Source organism: Vigna unguiculata, chromosome 3, assembly GCF_004118075.2.
Source record: "Vigna unguiculata cultivar IT97K-499-35 chromosome 3, ASM411807v1, whole genome shotgun sequence".
NCBI classification, from domain to species: Eukaryota; Viridiplantae; Streptophyta; class Magnoliopsida; order Fabales; family Fabaceae; genus Vigna; species Vigna unguiculata.
The window spans coordinates 35,735,839-35,754,921 of record NC_040281.1 but is presented as its reverse complement, the minus strand read 5'-3'; the positions used below and the strand labels follow the sequence as shown (position 1 = coordinate 35,754,921).

The following is a 19,083-nucleotide window of genomic DNA, read 5'->3' as shown; positions in this document are numbered from 1 at the left end:
CCCTCCTGTATTTATTAATTAATTATTTATTTAATTAATTAAATTCTACGGGTCTTACAACAAGAATCAGAGGTATGATTGGTTCGGTGACAATGGTCACAATATCTAGGATTGAGGCCACCAGACCGAGGAAAGCGGCCTCGTCCACGATTGCTAGAGAAATCATCACGAAAATTTTTACCATGTCTCTCGTGAAAGGCAAGATTGGCCGTAGAATCTTGAGAATTAGAATGAAAAGTAGCCTTAAATTCACGTTCTTATTGAAGAATGGTCACAATATCTAGGATTGAGGCCACCAGACCGAGGAAAGCGGCCTCGTCCACGATTGCTAGAGAAATCATCACGAAAATTTTTACCATGTCCCTCGTGAAAGGCAAGATTGGCCGTAGAATCTTGAGAATTAGAATGAAAAGTAGCCTTAAATTCACGTTCTTATTGAAGAATCAAAGAGAAAGTTTTCACCAAAGTAGGCATAGGCTCCATAAGCATAATTTGGAACTGAACCTGAGAGAATTCATCATTCAGGCCACGAAGAAATTTGATGACACAATCATCATCACGCTCTTTCTGAATCTTGGAAATCAAGCCACATGTGCAAGGAGAAGCACAAGTACAGACAAGAATCGTGCAATACAAAAAGAGTTCTTTCCAAAGGATTTGAAGGCGTGTGTAATATTGAGAAATTGTGGAATCACCTTGTCGACAATTCTGAATTTCCTCCTGTAAATCGGCAATGCGAAATTTATCCCCATGAGAGAACCGTTGAAGAAGATCGGTCCATATATCAGACGCAAACTCCATCCACATAATAGTTTGTTTAATGGCGGGCGTCATGGAGCGAGTGAGCCACGAAATTACCATTTTGTTACAACGTTTCCAAGCTTCATGTAAGGGATCATTAAAGGGTGGACATGGAAGGGTGCCGATACAAAACAATCCTTGTTTTTGGTTTCCAACGCAATGAGCATATCATGTCGCCATTGCGGATAGTTGTTATCGGAAAGAAGAGGCGACACCAAGACAAGAGCAGGATTCTCACCGGGGTGAAGAAACGGGGGATGGGCGGGATTAGTGAGATGATCAAAGCATGGGTTGGGGTGCCCAGGATTTGGGGGAGAACCAGAGGATGATGTAGTATTGGCCATGGCAGGAAATCAACAAGAAAGGAAAAAAAATGCAGAAGGCGATTTAAATCTGATACCATGTTAGACATGTGTAAGCCATGAGAGAAAGAAAAAAAGGATACGTACAAAAAACGCACAAGAAAAGTTTGGGTGAAAAACCACTCAAAGAGAGTTTGCTTGCTTATTGATTTATTAGAACCTTTATTCAATATATAGCGTACAATGTCCCATCATATAGAGGAAAAAATAAAAACCAAATAAAAAAATAATATTTGATAATAATAGAAGAGAATCAAATATGTGATATCTCTATCAATATAAATAAAAATAGGAGATATATAATATCTTTATCAACTAATAACTCAATAAAAGTAAAATAATCATATAAAATGTGACATAATTTCACATAAAAAAAATTAAATTAATTGACAATCAAAATATCTATTAATTTTTTTTAAATTATAAAAAAAATATTTAAATTTAAAAATATTTTAAATATTTCTTTATTTATTTTATCTAAATTTTAATTTTTAATGAAATTTTGTTTTTTCATACATTAATAAAGTCAATTTGTGATTAAATATGTATCTTATAAAAATTGAAACACCACTGATAAAAAAATAAAAAAGTAAAGTTAACTTATAAAATGTATATTAAATTAGTCAAATTGTCGAGAAATAATCAAACTTATTTTGGTGAAATAGAAATTTTTTAAATAAAACAAAATTTAAGCATAAAAGAAATGATTGAATATTTAAAACTAAGAGTCAAACATTTTTATGTTAAAAAGATAAACAATAAATAAAAATAATCAAATATGAGAACTAAAAACTATTTAACTCATTTAAATTGATAATACATAATTTAAATATAATTGTACAAAGAAAATATTGTGTAATCAATTTTGTGATAATTTGGAATCTAATTCACAAACCATTTATAATATTTTATAATATTTAATAAAGACTAATTTAGACCGTAATTATTTTAATAGATAAAATCTTTGTAAGTTATGTTAAAGGGCAATTTAAAATCTAATTCATTAACAAATTATAATTTTTTATTTATAATAGAAACTCTTTTAGATATTGATAATTTTTAGTTTATAAATTAGTATTTAAATTAGTATTAATAATAATTAATATTTTTTATCTTTAAAATTAGTTATTTAAAACTTTTCTTTTAATATGATAGATAAGTGTACATTTTTATTTTGTGTTATATTTAGTCGACTTGTTTGCTGTACAAGCAAAATAAAAAGAAATAGTTTTTCTATTTTGCACTATTTTAAGAAGGTGCAACCATGATCTACAATGTTGCTGAGAAAGCACACAATTTTGGATTTATAGTGTTTTCGAAACAAGTAATTCAAAAATCACTTTTACAGAGTAAAATATCATATTAAGATTGCGGGAGTAAAGAGAGGAATCATGAGGGTACATGAAGAAAAACCCATGGTTGGTATTATGAAGTATAATTAGGCCCAAAAGGTCCTAAATTAGGCTGGGGAAAGATAAGACCCAATGTGGATGAAGGTTGGGTAGTTACTTTAGGGATAAAAAAAAAATGCTTCGTGTTATTATAATTATTTAAATAGAAATAGATAAAGTTGAGATGTAATTGTGTTTCCAAACAAAACAAATAAAATTTTACCAATTCAAGGGTTTATCACTTATATTTACTTTTCTTTTATCACATTAAAATCAGTGTCATAGAAAAAAAATATATAGAGAATGTGAAAGATGATGTGTTGTATGTGAAGGTGGATGTGATGGAAAGATGAAAACGTATTTTTATGAAGACTTCAATGCTTAATTCATGTTTGAAAGATGTTAAGGTAGATTGAATTCATTACCCATAAACTATTGCAATACATTATATTTTGGGTAAATATTAAATTATTCTTCACAAGTTCTTACAATTTTAGAACAAGTGATAAATTAATTACACAGTACTCAATTCCCATGGTTAGAATAAAAAACTGAGAAACTGGCAATTCCCTTAACATAATTAGGGTTACATAATAGTTTGTGTTGGAGTTACAAAGAATATAAATAGTGTCAATTAATGGTGGAAAGTTATATGATTATATTTAATATATTGTTTGTCACACTATTAACGTTCACTAAATTGTTTATTACACCATTAATGTTCACTAAATCGTTTGTTATGCCATTAATATTCGCTATAAAATAAACATTTTTTTTATAAAATTATTAATGAGTATCAAACCCAATTTTATGGTTGAATTTGTATTTTAATTGGTTTTTTTAATTAATATTATTCAATATATTGTACTAAAATATTTCTGAAAGTAAAACCATGCATTTATTTTTCAAAATATGTGCTGTAATAATAAATTATATAAGATAAGCAGTGCATGATTTTATTTTTCTAAACAATTGTTTTATATATTATAGTTTACTGGCCTGAGTATATACTTATACATTTGACAAACAATTATTTTGTTTTCTTTGACCCTGTTTTTGTAAAATTTGTTAGGTAACAATATATAAATAATTAGGAAGAGCCGCACACAACTTCTGTAAGGAAAACATATGTTGAAATTTTGGGGGAAAATTTATTACAGATTGCATAAAATTTTCACTTTATATTAAGAAATCAAGATTAAATTAAGGATAAATTACTCTTTTGGTAATTTTATTTGTTAAGAAATATCAAATTGGTTCAAGTTTTTTTGTTTCAATTTAGTCATAATTTTTTCTAAAAAATATTCAATTTGGTTATTGTCATCAATTTTGACCAAACGATGTTAAAGTCAACGTCACGTGTCAATTTGTGATTTTTTATTTTATTTTATTTTAATTTTTTCACATGTCACCTCATAATTGTGTCACGTGTCAAAATAATTCAATTTGATTCCTATAATTGTTTTTAGTTTCAATTTAGTCCAATTTTTTTGTAAAAATGAAACAATATTGTTCATCCTCAAATTGAAACTTGATTTACTTTTTATATAAATTTTATGCTTATTTTCTTACTAAAGTTGACATTTTTATTAAATATTTGTAGAAATATTTGTAAACAAACTTTTTTGTTTTTAGTTTTATTATTAAATAAAGTTAAACCCCAAATATAATTTCAATAATTAACTATTTTTGTTATTAATGATTACAAATTTATTGAAGATTAAAAATCAAATAATTTGTCACTCGTAACTTTAGAAACTGAATTTCAAATTCAAAACAAAACAAAAGAACATAAAGATATTCTACCCCACACGAGAACATTAGTACAATGTCATATTCGCAACCTAGCTCTCAAATACGGATTCACCTAGACAAAATGACAAATCACAAAAGGATTAAAGATAGTTAAGCAAATTAGAAAACTCTAAAGTAAGGTAACTCTACAAACCCTAGGCCCAATGAGTAGGGTTCATCCAAGTACTATAAATAGTTATTGTGTTGATCATGTATGTTAGTAAAATCATTTATTTCAGTCTTAATATTTTACTGCTAGTAACTAACTTGACTGCTGGAGTATCTTTATATACTCCCCGATCAAGATCATCTAGCTCCCATCAAAATCAACAAGAGAGTAATCACGTAAGTCCTTGTACACTTCGGACTTGTAAGAAAATTTGTATACTATAGAAAAAAATAAATAATTTTTGTTTTTTATATATGTTTATCTAATCTATTTATTTTAAAAGCATATTATTTTATATTTAAAAGAAATATTATTTTTTTCCTTTTAACTTTCTTGTGTTCAACACGTATCCTCATATACAATCATATTTTTTGAAGCCGTAAAATATTACTTATGACACCTATTTCAATGAAAACTAAACCTTAATTGGACATAGCACTCTTTGGACTTACCAGTCCATAAAAAAGGTCTTTTTTTTTTCTTCTCTAAATTAACTATTATTTATTGAGAGTACACCATATAGTATGGTTCAAACATTTAAGAGGAGTTATTACATGGAATATAAAGTCAAATTACGTGTAAATTTTTAAAAAGAAACTGTAGAAGATATCAATGCAGCTTACTTTACTATTTTAATTTTAAAAAATTCATTGGATAAACACCAATTGTCATATCTTCAAGGTCTTAACAAATCTTAAAATTTAAGAATTTAGTCTTATAAAAAACTTTAATTATAACATATTAATGGGACATAGTGAGATTATAAATTAAATATTAGAAATAGAATAAATATTTTTCAAAGTACATAACATATGTTTTGACCGAAGAAGGAAAATGATTCAAAGTGATATACATAAAACAAATTATAATTTGTATGCACATGAAAATATTATTTATTGTGTTCAAAAATATTAAATCAAAATTTAATGAATTTAATAGTATTACAGTATTTGATTTCATTTAATTATAACATTAATTTTTGTTCATATAGTTATAGTCACATTAAATTAATATTTAATTATACTAATTAGAATGTGAAACGACGTCAGATAAACGGCAAACGTACAACAGCCACAACCAGCCGCAAACCTGGTCCACAAATTTCCGCGGCCGTCTTTCACACCTTAAGCCAATAAAGTCCTTCCACGTGGTCAATGCCTAACCTACGTGGACCCTCCCCACTGAACCTGTGCCACCAATTTTATTCCTTCAAACTTGGCTACTTTCAACGAATGGTGTTTTTATGATTTTTCCTTTTCATCATTTTTATTTTGGATTCTTCTCCAGTTCAACAAAGCCATACCAAACTTTTGGTTTATGGTTACTGTTAATATTATGGTTAATTAAATAATTATATTCACATATAGTAGAGAAAAACAATAAGCTTTAATCTCATAACATTTTGTGTAAATTATCTTAATTCCTCTAGTTTATATGATCCTCGTAATCTGTTGGGTAATGGTATACTTAAGTATAAGACAATTTTAATTTTAATATAATAGCACGTAAATTTATTAAATAAAAATTTTAAAAATATTATTAATGTTTCAAACTAATTTTTTTTATTAAAAGATTTTAAAACTAAATTTCTCAATATTTATTAATACACAATATAAATAATCATAACTAACAAAACTACAAATGTTATTTTGTATCTGTGTTCGTATTTTTTAATTTTCATAAAAATTTAAGTTAAAATCAATAAAAAATATATAATTAATATTTAAAATAATTGTTAAATGTAAAATTAAAAAAATAAAATACGTACATAATTTTTTTTTAAATAACAGTTAAATGCTATTTAAGAAAGAGTTAACGGTAAACTATTTATAAAATTATTTATAAAATAATTAATAATTAAAATTTTAATTAAGAATAAAATTGAAATAACGAAATGTGAATATAAAAGATAATATCTTTTTATATATATTGTTATAGATATTTAATAATGACAAACAAGTAAAACAAAAATGAAATAGTATAGAAATTATCAAATACCTTATAACAATAAAAAACACTTAAAACCAGACTTATAGCAAAATTTAATTATGATAAATAGAAATAGAGAAAAAATAATACATATGTATACAAATGAAATAAGAAAAATAAAAAAAGAATTTGTGAACAAGTCACATAAAAAATTACTAAAATTTTTTATTCTATCGACTTATTAAAAAAATACCTTGATTATAAAATTCACTTAAAAGTTAATGTTAATATACTTTTAAAATAATTGTCATAAAAGTTAAAAATCTTTATTAAATATTATATTTTTAAACAGTGTAGTTTTTAAAATAATTATTATAGAAAGTCAATCAATTAAAATTCATCATCATTATATGATCTTTAAGATATTAATATAAAATAAATGAAGCATATATGTAATTTATATTGAATAAGCATATGATAGGAAAGCCCATAATAATTTTTACTCAGTCAATTCATAATTATACTGATTGGTTTTATTAAACTATTTTTTAGTTATATTAGCATATAATTGATTTATTGTCAAAAAACTAACAAAGTACATACGGTAAATTTATGATTGAATCAGCATACAATTAAGAAAGTCCGTTATAATTTTATTCTGTCAAATTACAATTATACTCTTGAATTTTACGAAAATGATTTTAGATAAAAAAAATTATTCTGTCATAAATTATAATAATGAATATATTTAATATTAATAGTTTATGTGATAAAGACGAAGATTGAATTAATTATAAGAAGGGAGAAAAGTGTATAACTTGTTTCTCCAATCTTAAAGAAATAAAATTAGAGGTTATTTGAAGGTATGTGCCTTCCAAATACTTTTCCTCCATTCAACGTTGTTGTATTGGTTTGTTCAACCTCCCTATGTTGTTGTCACTGTCACTTTTTCTTCGTGACATAGGTGTTGGAATGGTGGTGTGAGTGGTGTGATAGTGATCTGAGGCAGAGATATCTGTGCTATGGGGACTTGTATGTCAAAGACTGGTGCATGTGCAGGAGGGAGGTTGAATTTTTGCAAGAAGACTATGAAGAAACAAGATGAAGTCAGAAAAAGAGTGTCTTCTCAGATGTCCAATGGGTCACTGAACAAGGTTGATAATATGCCTGAGCCAGAGCCAGAGCCAGAGACTCAGCCTCGCCCCTTTGCCAACCCCATTTCCCAAGGTTAATAATACTTTTATTTTTATTATGCATTTCTCTGATTTGGTTTTGTTTTTATCCTCTTTTGGAGAGTGATTTGCTGTGTGTGTTATATGTTTTATAGCTGCATTTTGCAGTTTTACTATTTGCTTTTATGCCTTTGGTATAGGAAACGTTGTAATGTGAGTATGTATTAGAATGGTTATGCCATGTGAAAAGCTGAGATAGCTGTTGATTGTTTTAACAGGTATTACAGTTTAGTGAGTGTTTGGATTTATGTTTTGTCATATTCTGAAGCAATTGAACCTGACTGAGTGAAATAGTTAGAATGGCATTCAACATGGATCTAAATGGAGGTTATAACAAACCTTGAACCACTGAAGTAGACAGATTTTAATAACTGGTGAAAATTTTCCTCTTAAGCTTAGAAGTTTGCGGCAATTGTTATATGAATAAACTGTATGGGAGGTTGAGGTGGGAATAGATCATATAGTTAAAATTGAAGTTAAAACTGAAGCATACTGAATCAGTGCTCGTTCACAAGTCACAACCCAAGTAATGTAATCATCGGCGGTTGTGCTATGGTAGTAGGATTAAACTACTATTTTCTTCCCTGAAATTTAATAGTAAACTAAGCATTGGTCGTGGGATTTACGCTTTTCTTCACAGATCGTTTTATCCGCAGAAAAAGTTTGAACGTAAATTTGTAAACTGGAACTGAGCTAGTTAGTGGATATCTATTTCAATGAATTTTCTGTAGTTTTCTCACCCTTTACATCTATTAAATTAGCTTGTGCGAAAAGCTATTTCCTGAAACCCGTAGTTCTCCCGTGTTTAATTTGTATCGCAGATGGAATTGTTGAGGAGGCATGGTTTGATTCAGTTGGATTATTTGACTCAGAGTGTGATGATGATTACCAGAGTGTTCTTGACGGTATGATTTGGCGTATTCTGAATTTAATTTTTGATGTATTAGTTACAATCACTTTCATGCATGGTATATGATCACATTTTTCAATATATGATTGAATACAATTTATTTATGCAGATTTTATATCTCTAAATGGAACTGAATCAAACCGTGGAGTTTTAACAGATCAGACGCACGAACCAGGGGAGCTATCAAAAGGACATTCTGCACATGACTCTGAAGGTGTAAAAAATTCACAGACTGAGTCTTGTGATGTAGATATCACGGATTCTAAATTTAAACGAGAGGGAAGTGTAAATGAAGCACATGAACCTGTTTTTCTGGATGAATTTTCTATGATGGATGAGAACTCCAAAAGGGATGATGAAGATATGGACGATTGCGGCATTCTTCCAAACAATTGTTTGTCATGTCTTTCATCTATTGATCAGAGATCATTATGTTCTAGTCCTAATACAAGGAAGAGGGATCCTACAAAACATTCTTCTAAATGGAATGGGAATGCTACTCTAAGTGAGTTCAAGTTCTCGAAACAAAATTCTTATCATTAAAGATCCTTGTCACTGAAATGGACTAATCGAGTATTGGGATTCTATTGTTTGATATATACGTTTACAACAATGCCTTAATAGTTTTTAATTACACGGATAAAATTTAGACCTGTACATACATATCCACAGGCAGAATTATATTTGGCTTGGTCTTATTTTCTTGATAAAACATTTTTATGTCAGGGAGTAGAAGAAAGAATTTTCTTCAAACCGTGCTGTATATCACCCATTTTGAGTTGATCTATTAGTTATGATTTAGCTCTGCATTTTGTCATATGGAATGTTGAGTTAGGACTTGTATGTTTAACCTCTTTTATGGAGGAGTAGTTTTTAAATTAGAAAAGAAAATATCTTAAATCTCTGAATAACTGTATAGATTTTACAAAAGGAAGCAGAATCCATTAAAAGAACGATTTAGTACAGAACCATTCTTTATCAGAGTTCACTGTGTAGCATGCATGCTAATTTGAATTGATGAACATTACACGATTCTAAATTCAACTTTTATGTTATGTTATGATTTCAAATCCTTATTTTCTCAGCACAGTGCTTCTTATTATGAAACAATGAGTGTATATAACGTTTCTTTTCTTTTTATGCTTTTCAGCTTCATCCAAGACAATTTTACTAAGACCACTAGCTGGTTATCAAGTATCCTTTTGTCCAATTGAGAAGAGAATGCTTGATTCTTGGTCACAAATTGACCCCTGCACTTTTAAAGTTCGAGGACCAAATTATTTGAAGTAAGATTAAGATTCTGTTTGCAATTTGTTTCAAGAGCACATTATTGTTGTACACAGATGCCTTGATTTAAATCACAGTTAAAATGTATACTTTAACGTACGTATCCATAGACAAAATTTACGTTTGACTTGGGCTTATTTATTTGAGAAAATATATCATTTTTATGACAGGGATAAGAAGAAAGAATTTGCTTCAAACCATTCTGCATATTACCCATTTGGTGTTGATGTATTCTTATCCCCTCGGAAAATAGACCATATAGCCAGGTTTGTGGAACTTCCTCTGGCGAGTCCTTTTGGGAAACTTCCACCCCTACTTGTAGTAAATGTTCAGGTACTGATATTTTTCTTCCCCTTCTTGATGAGAATTGTTCTAGTAGTAACTGTGGATTGCTAGATATATTTTTATCTGTCTATTTTTAACTTGCCTGATCATAGTACATTGTTAACAGAAAAGTCAAAAAGCACTTTTAGGTTTATGTAAAATTTCCATTTGGAAAATAAAAAAATTTGTTTAACACAAAAACCGATAACAAATGACCATTTAACTGCTTCATTCTCTTTCAAGATGCTCTAATCTATTGTTTTTGGGTGCATACTCTTATACTCTTATTTTGTGGATTTCAGATTCCTGTTTACCCTCCCTCACTTTTTCAAGGTGAAACTGATGGGGAAGGAATGAGTTTTGTGATGTACTTCAAACTTTCTGAAAGTTACTCCAAAGACCTTCCGTTGAATTTTCAAGAAAACATCAGAGTACGATGGGTCCTTAATGCAGTTAATTTATCATTTAATATCGCACAGTAAATTCTGCCAAAGTGTGCATTGTGCAATGTTGATGATTTCGTATTCTGATGAAGTAACATCGTTTTCATGCCTACAGAGGTTGATGGACGATGAAGTTGAAACAGTAAAGACTTTTCTAGGAGATGCAATTGTTCCCTTCAGGGAAAGATTGAAAATTTTAGGTCGTATTGTCAACCCAGAAGATCTTCATTTAAGTGCAGCAGAACGGAAGCTTATACAGTCTTACAATGAGAAACCTTTTCTCTCACGACCGCAACATGAGTTTTACGCAGTAAGCTTCAGTGTTTCTCATAATGGTTTTTCAATATACCTATAACTAATGCTGAGAATGAGCAATACCTGAAATTTATGTATTATAGTTTCTTTCAGTACACCTATAACGCTTCTCATATTTCCTTTAACTCGTTCAATCTCCTAACGATAACATCTTTGATATCTCCAGTGAATGCTTTCTGTTGTTATGTTATTGATAAAAATTGTCTCATCAAGCAGTTAATTTTCAAACACGGTCATCAATCACTTATAAAAAACGATCATCAATCTGGAAAAATAGACTGTGAATGAATCACTAGTTAGACTTAAAAGGGAACATAATTTTCTCTGGGCTACTTCCACTAGTTTATTGTTAATGTACATTTTTGTCTTTGTAGGACCTATATATCTTTGGACCACAATTTATGGTGGTGTCATTTCCTTTGCAGGACACATAATATGCACATGCAGTACTTTGTTTTCGAATCTTTTGAAAAAACTGATCAGTATGATATTTGTGGCAGGGAGAAAATTACTTTGAGATTGATTTGGACATGCATAGGTTCAGTTATATCTCCAGGAAAGGTTTCGATACTTTCTTGGACAGATTAAAGAACTGCATTCTAGATGTTGGTCTAACTATTCAGGCAAGTAGTTTCTCTATTGTAACAATGAAATGTATTTTCTGCTTATTTTCCAGTTAATTACTAACATTTTTTCTTATATTTGCATCACAATTCAGGGGAACAAACCAGAGGAGTTGCCAGAGCAGGTTTTATGTTGTATTAGGCTAAACAGTGTAGATTATATGAATTACCCGCAACTGGGGCAAATTGAGGATTCCCTTTAACATTATGATCACCAATGGTCATTTCGAGATGGGTTTCAGTGTCATCTTTTTATTTTGTTGGTATAGAGTTTAATATCTTATCACAAATGAGAGGAAATAAGCCTGTGATGATGGCAATTTATAGCATACTTTTATAGTGGAAAGACCAGGCTCAAGGAAATGTCATTGACACAATAATTCAAAAAGGGAACTACCTACACCAACTTAAATAACGACCAGAGGGTCCACAGTCTCCATATGCAAACAAATTTATTCTATCTAGGTAACTAAATCAACTTAATGTGTGGGTTCTGATGAGGAACAGAGGTAATTCTGCTAGAAGCAACAACCATATAATTTTTAAGTCAATTATGCTTCATTATGGATGTACAGTAGTTGAAGGAAGCAGTTGGAAAAAAATGTTAATTTTTTCTCGGTTAAAGGGATTAGTTGAATCAATCAATAGCCATAATAAAGGGAATTTCAGGATTTTACATATTTTAATCATCCCTCATGAAGCTGTTCGCAAATTTTAGGATACTTTTCACAATTGGCTTCTAACACTAAGCATAACATTTCTTCTCGTGTTCTAGGAATGAGATATTGTAATAAATATACTGTGAATCCGGGATCTTAAACTGTCACGGAAAATCCGATCTTTGTCTTTAGGTTTCTATTTCTACATAATAATAAAAAAAAGGAATGAAAAAAGAGATGTATCTATCCTTTTCCTGGTGAAATATTTGAATGCTCAGTTTTCTGGTTGTGTATCAAGCTGAAAATCATGTTTCTGAACGATTGCGAGAATAGCTTTAAGTAGCATTACACTTGACAATTTTCAAAGTTTACAAGGACCGAGAGGCTTTCCACATAACCCTTTATTTCCAGAATATGAACTCTCGGGAAAGTCAACCAAAGGTTTACCCTCTGGAATTTCCCCTTCAAGATGATTGTTAGATACATTTAATTCCTTTAGCTTCAACAACTTGAGAAATCCGTTTGGAATTTTACCCGTGAAGAGATTTTCCTGTAGCTTTAATATCTTCAATGAGGTTAAATTTGCCAGCACTTCTGGGATGTTGGAGCCTAATTCGTTGAAGCTCAAATCCAAACAATTAAGTGAATTCAAACTCCCAATTGAATTTGGTAACCTACCTTCCAGATGGTTATGAGACAAATTCAGAAACTGAATACTAAGTTGCCCTCCACCAATTTCTTCAATTCCACTTGAGAAGCTGTTTTCAGAAAGATCGACAAATTTCAGTGAACCCCCGAAAATACCTTGTTCTATCTCAAATACTGGAGCTATGGAACCTGTTAGTCTATTTGAGTGAAGATCAAGGACACCAAGATCTTGCAAATTTCTAAAGGAATCAGGGATGTCTGAATACAGAGAGTTCCCAGAGAGATTTAACAAGTAGAGTTGACTGAGGCTTCCTATCCATGATGGTATGCTTCCACTGAGAATGTTTACTGACAAGTCCAGTTCCTGTATTGGACTATTGGTTGTTTGGAAAAAATCTGGAATTTGGCCCTGGATTCCACAACCAGCCAAGTAAACGTTGGAAAGTGATGACATGTTTGCCATCCATTTTGGAATGGCAGAGAGTTGCAGATGGTTGAAAGAAAGGTCAAGTGTTTGAAGATTTTGAAGGGAAGATATCTCTTGAGGTAATGGTCCTTCAATCAAATTTCTAGAGATGTTCAACATTATAAGCCGAGAAAGTTGGCCTAGTGATTTTGGTATTTGATCAGACAAGAAGTTACCACTGAGATATAACTCAGTTAGCGATACCAAATTGCCTAAACTAGATGGCAGTGCTCCTTCAAGTTTGTTGTTTGACAGTGAAAGCCTTTGAAGAGATACCAAATAGCCAATATTGGAAGGTATATTTCCACCAAGGAGATTGTTATGGAGTCTTAAGAAACCTAGAGAAGACATTTCACCAGATCTTGAAGGAAATGCTATGGTTCCCTCAAGAGAATTGGTGTTCAGATATAAAACTGAAATGGCAGTTAAATTGGTTAATGAAGAAGGCATCTTCCCGCTTAGAAAATTGTTTGAAAGATCAAGCTTTGTCAAAGCCTTCATCTCACCAACACTATTGGGTATATTACCCACAAGAGCATTGTCATGAGCATCCAATTCTGTCAAATTTATCAAATTCCCAAGTGAGTCTGGTATTATACCTGATAATTTATTTGAATAAAGCAGCAACCTTTTGAGACCTTGAAGGCTTCCAAGGCTCATAGGAATAGACCCCCATAGCTTATTTTCCTGCAGAGCTAGTTCTTGGAGGTTTGGAAACTTTCCAATGCTTTCTGGTATTGGACCAGTTAAATTGTTGCCATAAAGGTAGAGCTTTTGGAGCTTTGGCAGATGCAAACCAATGGTGTCCGGAATAGCTCCACTGAGACCAACTAAACCACCAAGATCAATGATTTCAAGGGAGGAGAGGAGTGTTATGGAAGGAGAAATCCGCCCAATCATTTGTGTTTGAGACAAATCTGTATCTGTGGAAATAAGTCCTGGGAGATTGATCTGAATCACTCTAAAGGTTGCATTTTCACAGACAATACCTTCCCACTTGCAGCAGCTTGCACCAATCCACTTAGCTAAGCGACCAGATGTGTCCTTTTGAATTCCATTCTTGAAGCTCATCAAAGCTTCTAGGTCAATGGGGCTGCAGGCTTCTATACTCCAACTTGTGCCTCCAAATGCTATCAGTGTCAACAGTGCAACTACCTGCAGCAGGTGATGATCCATGTTTTTTACTAGCAAATGAAGTTGGTTCTTTTGGAGTGATCTCTTGCAGCTGAAAATGCACTTAAGATTGTTGGTTTGGATTCCATCTTGAGAATAGATCATAAGGCACAGTTAAGAAAAGCTAGTTCTTCTCAGAGATCTAACTTTTTCTTTTTGGATCACCTTTTCCCTTTAAATATGTTTATATGATGAAAAGAATATTTGTCTGTGTCATTATGTGCTTAATAATAATGCTTGTGGCCATTTAATTCAAAGACTGGCCCATCTCATTTGATTATCTGGATAAGTGACTGGAATTTGTCCCTTACAACCACTCTTACACTTAAAATCAAATGTTAGGATCCAATTTTACCTGTCATATTGCAGTTCTGAAATCAAGTACAGATACTGCTGGAACATGACACTTGCGAAATATGTTGTGCTCCTATCAGACACTTTTCATCATTGTCACAAGTAATATTTTTTAGCACTTCTTCGACATAGTTTGAATATAAGTTAGGAGAGTCAACCGGTCCCTATATTTTTGCCATACTCTTCTTAGACACCTTTATTGATACGATCCTTTATTTTAAATTTTTTCTGTAAAAATTCTATATAACTAGAATAAATAATATAGAATAAAATTAATATAAAATACACCATAATTTAGTAAATTGATAAATAAAGAAAAATTGTGAAGATTTGTGTTTTACTCTGACCTGTTATAAAGAAACACCTATTATTAAAAAAAAGTAAAAGAGACAACTTATATTGTAAATACTCCAAAACTTTTACCGTTTTTTTTCTTTTTTGTAAAGCTAGTTATAGTAGGATTGAATTAATTGTTCTTACTTTAACAGATATACTTCATCTCCTTATTTGATGTCTTTTTCTTAGTAAATACCATTTTATTAAATAATTCGTTTTAGTATTATTTGTGTGTAAGTCACTGTCATACGAAAATTGTTATATTTAACAATTTTATTTCAGAAGATGGATATATAATGCTTAATCCGGATTTAAAACTATCATGTTGACTATATATTTCAACATCTTATATTTAAGACATTTGTTGTGTCTTGAGTTTGTATCATATAGACCACTTAGAGTCATAACTTAACTGTAGACTTTACAACATCGTAAATTGATTCAAGAAAATTGTAAATTGATTCAAGAAAATTGGATAGTGAATAATATGATATCATTGTACCTGATAGTAAGAAAATACTACTAAGTAGAATGATATTGTACCTGACATTTTGAGGCCTAGTTTGTGCAACTTGTTACTTTTACGATATGTGCAAGTATTACATACTATAGAGGTATTTTACATATTGCCTTGTGGAGTATGAGGATTGAGACAACATGAGACTACTGCCATGTCATTACGAATTTCATAGAACATGTATAGACAAGTGGCTGAAGCAGATTCACAGGTATGAGAAAATTTGAATATGAGTTTTCTGGATCACTTTACATTTATATTTTTAGCATTTTTTTTTAAATCATAATTTAAAATAAAGATATTTTAATGTAAACATCTAAAAAATGAAATTAATTTGAATATTTAGGTGAAAGTGATTTTATGTATAAATTTTAAAAAGTTATTTTAACATGTATATATAAGTTGTAATTAAGCTTAATTACTAATTCATTCTTAAATTATTTTAAAATATTTTTTAATATAAATGTTAAAATATGTTTTTAGAATTTATACATCAAACCACCCCACCTAATATATTCAAATTATTTTTTTACATGAAAAAAAAATCCTTTTTTTAAACATATATTTTTTTAAAAATATTATAAATGTAGATATAAAATGACACTTGTAAACTTTAAATTTTTAATGTGGCAATTGTAAATTTTTAAAAATTACAATTGTCAATTTATATTTATATTTTAAAAAAATTATTAGTTATACGTCAAACCACTCTACCTAATATATTCAAAGAAATTTTCTTATAAAAAAAACTCTATTTTAAACTTACAAATTTTTTAAAATATTTAAAATATAAAATTTTTAATGTGACAAATGTAAAATTTTAAAAATTACAATGGTCACTTTATATTTACATTTTTAGTATTTTCAAAAAAAATTATAATTCTAAATAAAGATATTATAGTGTAAGGACTAAAAAACAAAATTAATTATAATATTTAGATAAAGAGATTTGATGCATAAATTTAAAAAATTATTTTAACATGTATATATAAGTTATAAATAAGCTTACTCATTAATTCAGCTTTAAATTATATTTGGACTAACAATTAAGACTAAATTGAATCAAAAATTTAAATATAGTGACTAAATTGAAGTCCCACTTCTTTTAGAATTTATACATCTAATCACTCTACCTAGTATATTCAAATTAATTTTTTTATATAAAAAAATCCTTATTTTAAACTTATAATTTTCTTAAAATATTGAAACTGTAAATATAAAATGACACTTGTAATTTTTAAATTTTTAAGGTGACAAATGTAAATTTTTAAAAGTTACAAGTGTCACTCTTCATTTACATTTTTAGTATATTTAAAAAATTTATAAATTTAAAAAGGGATATTTTTAGGTAAAAATGAAAAAAGTAAATTTAATTTGGATATTTAGGTGGAATGATTTGATGTATAATTCTAGAAAATTATTTTAACGTGTATATATAAGTTGTAATTAAACTTAGTTACTACTTTGGTCTTAAGTTGTATAAGAACTAAAAATTGGCACTAAATAGATTCAAAATTTTAAATATAGAAACTAAATTAAAGTTCCACATCGGGTGAAAGTGATTAAGAGATGTATTATATAAGTGAAAGGACTCACCAAATCTAATGGGAAGGGATTGTTAGTATTCAATATGAGTTTGAAGTCTCACATCGAGTGAAAGTGACTAAGAAATGTAGTATTTAAGTAAAATGACTCACACAATCTAATGGGTAGAAATTGTTAGTATTCAATATGAGTTTGAAGTTCCACACATCGGGTGAAAGTGATTAAGATGACTAGTATATAAGTAAAAAATGAGTAGTAGGACTAGAGCTAGGGGGCTACGGTCAGGGTTAATAATTAATATTAAGGTTAAATTATTCCTTTGGTCCCTCAATTTTTTTTATCTTAATTTGGTCCCTATTTTGGGAAATTTGATGCAATTAAATTTTTTTATTTATTATTTATTTTTTTAAAAATTAAATATTTGTCACGTGTCAAGCTGACATCGTACCACGTGGCAGTGATAGTGTCACGTGTCACTATTATGCCAGGTGTCATTTTCCTAATCTTAATTTGGTCCTAGTATTTTAATTTTTGTCTCAATTTAGACATAATTTTTGTAAAAATTGTGCAATTTTGTCCCTCTCCAAATTTAAACCAAATTTAATTTCTGTATAAATGTGCACAAATATTTCTATCAAAATTGATATTTTAAGTAAATATTTTTAACAAGATTAAGTTTATTTTAATTTATATTTTACATTAAACTTTATTTAAAATTGTTTTAAAGGTTTTAATAGAAAATAATTCTAATAACAAAAAAAATCATAAATTATATTGATATTTTATTACATCATACTTTAATATTGTCTTTTATTTGAATTTATATTTTAAATAATTGTATATTTTTAAAATGTGTAAAATTCAATAATTTCTATACAAATGTTTTAGTTAGTGTAAAAAGAATAATTATATAAATTTAAGAAAAATTAACTAGTTTATGTAACAATAAAAAACAAATAAATTTAAAATTTGAAAACAATTTTAAGTAAAATTGAATGTGAAACAAATTTAAATAAACTTAGTTTTGTTGAAAATATATAATAAAAATATCAATTTGAATAAAAAAATCAAATTTAATAAAAATATTTGTATAACATTTATATAAAAGTTAATTTTTGTTTCAATTTGGAGGGGGGCGAAATTGCACAATTTTTACAAAAATTAGGACCAAATTGAGACAAAAATTAAAATACAAGGACCAAATTGAGAATGAGAAAATAACACCTGGCATAACTGTGACACGTGACATTGTCATGGTTATGTGGCACAATGTCAGCTTGACACGTGACAAATTTTTAATTTTTTTTAAAAAAAATTTAAAAAATAAGTAAAAAATTCAAAAAAAAAATTCAAAGAATAAATAAATAAATAATTCAAAAATCTAAAAACTGACATGTGGCACCCCATTTAACACCGTTACTACACAACTAACGGAAAGGACTTGATTACATCAAATTTCCAAAAATAGAGACCAAATTGATATTTTGCTACGAAAATGGGGACCAAAGGAATAATTTAACCTTAACCTTAAGCTTAATTACAACTTATTTATACATGCTAAAATATTTATTATAATTTATACATCAAATCACTTCGCCTTATATATTCAAATTAATTTTTTTAATTTTTTTTTTAAATATTAAAATTGTAAATTTAAAGTGACACTTGTACCTTTTAATGTGAAAAATGTAAATTTTTAAATATTACAATTGTAACTTTACATTTACATTTTTAGTATTTTTTTAAAAAAATTATAAGATTAAATAGGGATATTTTAATGTAAAAATGTAACTTGAGTATTTAGG

General features: G+C 28.8%; 2 protein-coding genes across 2 annotated transcripts; one reads left to right on the top strand and one right to left on the bottom strand.

Annotated features, from left to right (window-relative positions):
• Positions 1 to 7,307: 7,307 nt before the first annotated feature.
• LOC114176416 lies at positions 7,308 to 12,030 on the top strand. Its single transcript, XM_028061457.1, has 9 exons — positions 7,308 to 7,673; positions 8,500 to 8,583; positions 8,698 to 9,093; positions 9,739 to 9,874; positions 10,046 to 10,208; positions 10,502 to 10,630; positions 10,758 to 10,952; positions 11,458 to 11,580; positions 11,676 to 12,030. Exons 1-9 carry the CDS (start codon positions 7,469 to 7,471, stop codon positions 11,781 to 11,783), a joined length of 1,539 nt encoding a protein of 512 aa, XP_027917258.1. The 5' UTR covers positions 7,308 to 7,468; the 3' UTR covers positions 11,784 to 12,030.
• A 397-nt stretch (positions 12,031 to 12,427) lies between these two features.
• On the bottom strand, positions 12,428 to 14,724 carry LOC114176413 (probable leucine-rich repeat receptor-like protein kinase At1g35710). The gene has a single exon (XM_028061456.1). It carries the CDS (start codon positions 14,629 to 14,631, stop codon positions 12,601 to 12,603), a length of 2,031 nt encoding a protein of 676 aa, XP_027917257.1. The 5' UTR covers positions 14,632 to 14,724; the 3' UTR covers positions 12,428 to 12,600.
• Positions 14,725 to 19,083: the final 4,359 nt, after the last annotated feature.